The following is an 8,137-nucleotide window of genomic DNA, read 5'->3' as shown; positions in this document are numbered from 1 at the left end:
GATGTGGGCATATATATTCAAATTAAAACACCATTTACTGTAGTAGGGTTGAGTTATGGTTATAAACTTCTCGTTGAACACGGGTTTTTTCTAACTTTCAGCTTCTTAAATGGGACTATTTAAAAATATCCGTACTCAGAACGTAGGTTGACAAAATGGCAGCATCTGCTCGAACTGATCCTTATTCTTTCTGTAAACAGCAGAGGGTTCCTAGCGGCTGCCGGTTACTTGTGACCGCTCCCGGGAAGGTAGTGCCCCTCCGGACGCGGTGCCTCCGGAGCTGTGCAGGGTGTCACCAGCAAGGCAAGGGCACCCCTTCCGAGTTGCTGATCCAGGTGGAAGCTGGATATGTACTACCCAACCTCTTTCCTAGTGGAGGAGGAGAGGAGTGAAAGGCATTTATTTACTTCTGTTCCTCCCCCGCAAAAGCAAACAAAAAAATAACGAGGATTTTTTTTCTGTCTTAGCTAAAGAATTCTTTTGTCTGGCTGAAATACATCATGAAGCTTCCTACAAAAATCCATGTGCTCGCATACAGAGAGCAAAAGGGAGGAAAAAAGCTGACAAGTCAGATTTGCATGCCCCTCTAACATACTCCTTCTGTATTTGCAGGGAGAACTAATCACCTTCTATTACTATTGGAAGAAAACCCCTGAAGCAGCAAGTTCTCGAGCCCACCGTAGGCATCGAAGACAGGCTGTGTTTCGGAGAATTAAAACTCGAACTGCTTCCACTCCAGTCAACACTCCCTCCAGGCCCCCCTCCAGTGAATTCTGTAAGTGGAAGCTAAAAGCAATGCGTTTATCTTTGTTTAGATGCAGGGAGCAACAGTTAATATAATGGTGCTGTGCCTTCAAGTGAAAGAAGCAAGGAAATGGGAGTTCAGGCAGTTGCCCTCTCCTGTTCCTATACCATTATGCTGGAATGTGGTAGGCATCTTTGATCACCAAGTGCTTTGTGCAGTTCTTAAACATAAAAGCTTCCTGCAAGGATGAAAACATTGCCCTGGTACTGAATTTCCCTACTCTTCTCTTGGTTTTGTGTTGTATTTTCTCCAGGCTTATTACAGTAATGGGAATTAGAAAATGCAAAAAGAAGGAAGTCCTTCATCCCTTTGGAAGTCCCTTTCATCCTTACTTGGTGACCCATACCTTCTGCTTGATCTCAGGCTGTGTGCTGCAGCCAGCACTGTTGTACCTTAATGCATCTTGGAAGAACTTTGGCCTTGACTGAAGCACAAGTGTCTAAACAAAGGATAATTACCCAAACCGGTGAAATGTCCTGCATTGCAAAGGGTTATGACTAGTAATGTCCATAGGGATATATAAACTCTTATCCCTATGTAAAAGGCTTATGTTACCCTGTGACTTCTCAGGCTTTCTGTGGACTAAACCCAGCACATTTCACGTGCCTTCCGAAGAAAAGGGGCTATGGAAGGCAGAAATCGGCAGAACCTTTTAATAAGGGGGAGGTAGAGGATGTGGTGAGCAGGCAGGACAGAGGATTCTGGAGAGGAGGGTATTAGGTAGTGAGGAAGAACCATTAAGTTCTCCTTTCTGAAATTAATAGGATTTATTTATTGCCGATTTCTGCGTGCACAAGGAGTGAGTATCTCGACTGCACAGCTCGATCCAAGGTACACAGCACTACAGAGTGCCTGTGGCTGGAAGGCCCCAGCCATATGGATCCGGCTGCAGGAGGAGAATAAAAATCAATTCAGTAAAAGAAAACAAGTTCTAGCCTGGTGTCAGTTTTGCAGTCAGGTTTTAAACATCTACAAGAATTAATGTAGAAATTATGGTAGTGCCCTGTGTTAATTTGAAGGGTAATGAGTTGGTGACCAAGGCTAATGGCAAGTACTGTAGAATCCCTCCCTCTCTATGACCTGCATGTATTGCAAAATACCCTCTTGGAACCTTTAGAAAAACACTATTCTTGCATCAAGGACTTCTTTTCTAATTAAAGATGTGAACAAAAGCAGCCACAGGGCTTTCTGCTTGTGACAAATTACAGACCTGTTACGTTGTGAATTTATAGTGGTGGTGTTAGAAAAATGCAGTACTCTCAATAAGAAAGGATTTACGCCTGAGTTGTTTTAGAAGATGAGGTAAGATACAGTTTTTGTGAGGTCTGCAGATTTTCAGTGATTTAGATGGTGCTTTTTAGCTCACAGACTTGTAATCAGCTAATTTGCTGTGTACTGCTTGCCACAATGGAAAGCGACCCTTTCCATACTCTCTACTTCTTCAAAACATAACATTCTTTAAATGTAAGTTTGCCACAGGTTAAAACTCTTAAGGAGGCTTGCAGTAAGAATTGGAAAGCTGGTAGTATCATTGTAGTACCTCTCATCCAAAAGAATCACAACCTGTTTTTCAAACAGGTACATTATGTGCAAGCATCGTTTCTTCCACCCGCAAAGCGTATCTAGCTCTTGGGTTAAATATAGCCACCGTGTCACAGAGCACAGCAGCAGACCCCGTCTGGTTTAGAAGGTGGAGTCTATAGAAACAAAATAAAAACCAGAAAAGCCACCACAGTATCTGTCCATGGAATCTAGTAAAGTAGTATTTAGGTACAGAATATTTGATTTTAAATTTGACCAGGTTCTAGAGATACAAACCTCCTCTCTCTTGAAAATTGCCCTTTGGAACACAGCCTCTCTAACTAAGCATGAACAGTATTTGAATGACAACTTAATTGGAAAAGTACCATGTACTGAACCGAAAGTTCTGTCAATTGTATTACTTGGTGCGTTCCTGGAATCCTCCTTTGATCTGTAGACTGATGAGGTCTGGCCTTGCTTCGTTTGCAGAATGGGAAAGAATGGCCATCCAAGGCAAGATGATTGTAGGAAGTCACAAAATTTATGCGAGAACTATTATTATTAATGGTTATTTTAGCCAAGTAGGAGGAAGTAGAAAATCCTGCTGAGTTTTTCTTTTCCATTTTCCCCTTCTTCCCTTGTTCTTCACTTATTCAGTGGACTTGAGCTCGGCCAGTGAAGATGACTTTGACAGCGAGGACAGTGAACAGGAACTGAAGGGCTACGCCTGTCGTCACTGCTTCACAACCAGTACGCACCTGCTTCATTGCTGTATTTCTCTCCCTTCTCTACTGACTGCTTAACGCAGGCTCATTCAAGCGAGAGCAGTTCGTGTGCATGTACAGCTGTTCAAAGAAATGTGGGGTTGAATCAGCAAAAATACGCAGTGTTCCTAGCAGAGTTAATCATGCTTTGCCATTGCAAATTAATATTGCAGTGACAAAGGAGAGTCCTGAGAGGTAGACCTTTATACCAGAAAAAATCTACATAATCCATAATCTAAATAATCTATTTGTGATATAGCAAATCAATATTCGACTGTGACTGTTGCACACAAAACTTCTTTACACTGCACAAAATCTCCTCTACGGCAGCCTCATTCCTGTAGGTATTCCTGAAGGTTGTCTGATATTTGGGCATATGCATGGCATGGAAGCGTGAGCCCCAAAATAGGGAAGGAAATGAGAAGTTCATAGCTCGCTTCACTTAAACCACAGCTTTGGAGAATAGCAGCTGCCTGTTAGCTCCCAGGTAGAGCACATAAGGCTTCATGCTTTATTTTCAAAGCTGTAGTTGCTTAAGTAAACAAAGTTTGTAAATTGAATATTGAAGATGTGCACTGGAACACAGACTAAGGCTGGAACAGGACAGAGTTTTCCAGAAACTTCTCCAACTTTACTGCCCACAGAAAAGCAGCTACTTCTCTAACTGTTACGTGCTTTTTAATAATGTAGTGTGTTTGTGTTGTGAGTATCTGGTACATTGTGTATTTCTAAGCTGTTGCTTTTCCTGCCCCAAGCCTCCAAGGACTGGCACCACGGCGGTCGAGAAAACATTTTATTGTGCACCGATTGTCGCATTCACTTCAAAAAATACGGAGAGCTGCCACCCATTGAGAAGCCTGTAGACCCTCCACCCTTTATGTTTAAGCCTGTCAAAGAGGAAGATGATGGACTTAGTGGAAAGCATAGCATGAGGACAAGACGGAGTCGGGGCTCGGTAGGCTTAATGCTTTTGCATTGCAGCCTCTTCTGTAAAGAGGAGGTGTTGTCTGGAAAAAAGTAGTCAAACCTCTAAAATGACACTTTCTCCATTTTCCATCTTGATTGTTTGCCATGGTATGTGCCTGCTGCTGTATTTGTGTATGCAAGTGTGAGATTTGCTGAGGTTGAGGCTTTCTTTGGGCAACAGAGCCAAAATGTCTCTTCTGCAAGTTCTAATGAAACTCATTATTTTCATATTTTTAATGACTGACAGTGGACTGTCAGTGTAAGGGGGCACTTGACCAGTGCATCATTACAGATTTTTTACTAGTATGTATCCTTCTTTGAGCTGGATCCTGTCAGAGGTAAGCCCTTGGGCTTATTTTAGAGGACGAGTTTTAAAAAATTAAATGCTATTCACGTGATCTCCTCATTACTGGAGTTAAAATCTCTTCCCTACAGAAAACTGTAGGTTGCTCCTATAGTTAGTGTGCTCTATCACAGAGTTTTTACTTGGGGTGAAATGCCAGGAGCCTTACTGTGCGCAGGTCACTTACGAGAACTCTGGCAGCAGCTCTAGTTAGTTTGATGTTCGCTTTGCGTTTTGGTTGCCCTCTCCTCTCCATCTTTCTGATCATGATGATATGACCATTGCTTCTAAATACTTTGTGAGACTACACTGTCAGGGAAGGTTGGCTTCATTGTTTTTATGGTAGCCAGCCCTACAGAAAACTGCCAAAATGGGAGAGAAACAGCACTGATTATTGAAATACACCCTACAGTGATTCCTTCTCACATAGCAGGAGCACATTGAAACTGTGGCTTTAGAAACTGGTCTTGACTACTTCAATACCAACAGATAGACTTCTTTTTTTTAATGGAGCATGAGGGTCCCGTCCTACCTCATTCACCCCAAGTGTATGCATGCTTACAACTGTGCGTGCATGCATTTTATGAAGAAAATTTAGCACGCAAACAGCAGCAGCTTTGGAACATCTTTCTAATGTTGTCATTTCTAGCAGACACTACTAAATAATCAGCACTTAATATTTTTGAGTAGGCAAATTAAGGATTTGCCTCCTTTTACTTTTACGTTCAGATGAGCTTTCAAGCAAAAATTGTAACAGTGTTTAAATGCTGTTGGTTTTTCATTTTCAAGCTCTTAACAGGAGTGCTCCATCCATGCCTCTGCTGTGAGGCAGAAAAAAAATGAAGAGGTTGGACAAATGCTGACTTTGATACACTTTTATTTCTGTTAAACAAATAGATGTCTACACTACGTAGTGGTCGTAAAAAGCAGCCAGCCAGCCCTGATGGTAGAGCCTCACCTATTAATGAAGACATCCGTTCCAGTGGCCGCAACTCTCCTAGCGCTGCCAGCACTTCCAGTAATGACAGCAAAGCAGACTCGGTGAAGAAGTCTACCAAGGTACAATTTTCCCATCCTTCTTTTGTGTTAGGGCTGGACACCTAAGGCTGCCTCAGTCAGATAAATGAGATGCAGATTCTAGGAGGCCAGGGAATCTCTCGGTGACCTAGAATTTCCTACTTATGTGGATAAGCAAAAAATTTAATGCTGCATCTGACTGATGCTTTGTTCCTGTACATAAGGATGTGCAGTGATAAAAGCCATCAAAGTATCCCCACATAACTTTACTGCTCTCATGATAAATTAATCCTTCAATTTCAGATGCAAATGCAAGCACTAGGCTCACGGAAGTAATACAGATAAGAAATGCTATATTTGAGACAAGTAGACAGTTTGGGGCTTTTTTTTTAAGCAGTGCTTAATCTTTGTTTAGAAAGGAATATGAATATGTAGTAATTGAGACTACTTCTGTTACTGGTTTTCTGTATGTGTATTTGCTTGATTTTTCAGAGCAAGACACAGTTTAGTTTGTTTAAATGTGTAAGTGCCTGTAAGAAACAAAGCCAGATGAAGTGGGAAGGCTTGCCGTTAAGCAGTGTAAATTGAAAAGTAGGAAGTTAAAAATAAATACTCTTTTTTTAAAAAAAACAAGTCAGAACTGGCATATTAAGCAAGTTTTCACATGATAAAACTGAGAACTTAGCAAAATTTGAAGTTAGGTTAGGTAATTATGTGATGTATAAAGCTGTCCCGGGCCATGAAAGAAGGTAGTAATCTTGCAATAACTACTCACTGGTAGCCCTGTATTTGAGGGGATATAAAAATATGCCTCTCAAAATATCAGGAGCAAGACTTTCATGTATTAGAAGGAGGCTTATCCTGTGCCTGTCTACTGCAGAAATTCTTGCTCCATCCTCTGTTAACAACTGGTGTTGGCCTCCATTAGAAGAGCATACTGGGCCAGTTGATCTGGTATGAGTTCCTGATGGACTCGATTCTGCACAGCTGAAGACAGCTGCTTTCTTTAAAATATTCCTTCACTTTCAAAGCTCAAGACCACATCTGCATGATGAGGAATGCTTTACTCTGTTCCTTTTTCCTACTAGCTTGTGTCAGAAATGTGTGCAGGGTTTGTGTGCAAACTGCCCCTTGGGTTTCTGTCTGCAGAAGTAAAATTGCAGTCTGTTTTGTGTTCTGCCTTAAATTTGACCTAAGTGGCTGAAGCATTGTGTGGATGCAGGTCTTCTGGGAGCTGCTCCTGGCAGATGGTGGAATACAGCAGCAGCTCCAGAACAGATTCCCCTGCAACCTGTAGCTGGGCAGAGGGACAGATGCGTATTGGATTGTTGTTAAATACTATCTGAACTTCTGATCAGTTCTCCTGCTCCACAGGAACCCTTCTTGTTTGTATTAAATATGGTAGCGCTGGCATACGCTCAATTTACTTTTGCATTTACATCACTGGTAACTGTTGTGTTCTGCATCATTTGTGGCAGAAGATAAAAGAAGAGGTATCTTCTCCCCTCAAGAACTCCAAGAGGCAGCGGGAAAAGGCAGCTTCTGACACAGAGGAACCTGACAGGTCCAATGCCAAAAAATCCAAAACTCAAGTGAGTCCCACAGAGGAATATTTTCATTTAGGAGAATGGTTTGAGAGTGGGAGGGGGTGCAAACCCAGTAACGAACCAAAAACATGAAATTGATTTAAGCCACAGCAAATTGTAACTTAATCTGCGGCTAGAAAGCAACCCATATTATAATGTGTTCCTTCTGTTGAAAAACAGTGGAATGATACGGGGTAAGTCCATAAGTTTTAATACCGGTATCAACCATATAGGAGTATACTTGAATTATTTTCCACCCCCTCCTCCCCATTTTTTTTTTAATTTAAATTTGTTTTTTCTTCTTCTGTGGCAAGTTAGACCACCACCACTGGAATTCTCTTAATTTAATGGTATCAAAGCTCAGCTGAAGTATTTTTAGGATGTCTTTTTCAGCTCCGTGTACCTGACCAGGTTCACTCTGTGCACAGGATTTGGGAATTTTGGCACTGAGCTTTCCATATGACAGAATCACAGAACGGTTGAGGTTGGAAGGCACCTGGAGGACATCTAGTCTGCCCCTGCTGCTCAAGCAGGACCATGCCCAGATGGCTTTTGAGTATCTCCAAAGGTGGAGAGTCCACAGCCTCTCTGGGCAACCTGTTCCATTGCTTGGTCACCCTCATAGTGAAAAAGTGTTTCATTATGTCCAGGCAGAACCTCCTGTATTTCAGTTTGTGCCCATTGCCACTGGACACTGCTAAAAAGAGCCTGGCTCCGTTGTCTTTGCACCCTCCCTTTGGATCTTTGTTGCCTGTGCCGTTTTAAGCCCCGTGAGGTTCAAGGGGTGGTACTTGCACTCGTGCTTGCACAGCATGTGCAATAGGTTGTGTCCAGTGGCGTGCTGGTAGTGTTCTTCGTGCGGTTCTCTCACGCACGGTGGTTATGCTTCGCCCTCTCCCTGCAGGAGATCAGCAGGCCAAACTCTCCCTCAGAGGGTGAGGGTGAAGGTGAGAGCTCAGACAGCCGCAGCGTCAATGACGAAGGGAGCAGTGATCCCAAGGACATCGACCAGGATAACCGGAGCACGTCACCCAGCATCCCTAGCCCTCAAGACAATGAGAGCGACTCGGATTCGTCTGCTCAACAGCAGGTGCTGCAGGCACAGCCCCACGCGCTGCAAGCGGCGAGCGGCTGC

General features: G+C 42.9%; 1 protein-coding gene across 1 annotated transcript in view; it reads left to right on the top strand.

The window, feature by feature from the left end:
- The first annotated feature begins 618 nt into the window (after positions 1-618).
- The window catches only part of LOC104625177 (arginine-glutamic acid dipeptide repeats protein-like), a 16,080-nt gene continuing 8,561 nt past the window's right edge, over positions 619-8,137 (top strand). The window contains 6 exon segments of the mRNA XM_010292737.1: positions 619-775; positions 2,984-3,076; positions 3,846-4,045; positions 5,297-5,458; positions 6,895-7,008; positions 7,907-8,125. Coding sequence (XP_010291039.1) covers positions 3,968-4,045; positions 5,297-5,458; positions 6,895-7,008; positions 7,907-8,125 — 573 coding nt within the window. The 5' untranslated portion in view covers positions 619-775; positions 2,984-3,076; positions 3,846-3,967.

The sequence above is a fragment of the Phaethon lepturus genome, unplaced genomic scaffold (assembly GCF_000687285.1).
Source record: "Phaethon lepturus isolate BGI_N335 unplaced genomic scaffold, ASM68728v1 scaffold26448, whole genome shotgun sequence".
NCBI lineage: Eukaryota > Metazoa > Chordata > Aves > Phaethontiformes > Phaethontidae > Phaethon > Phaethon lepturus.
The sequence above is the reverse complement of the archived record's forward strand: the minus strand, read 5'-3'. Positions and strand labels throughout refer to the sequence as shown.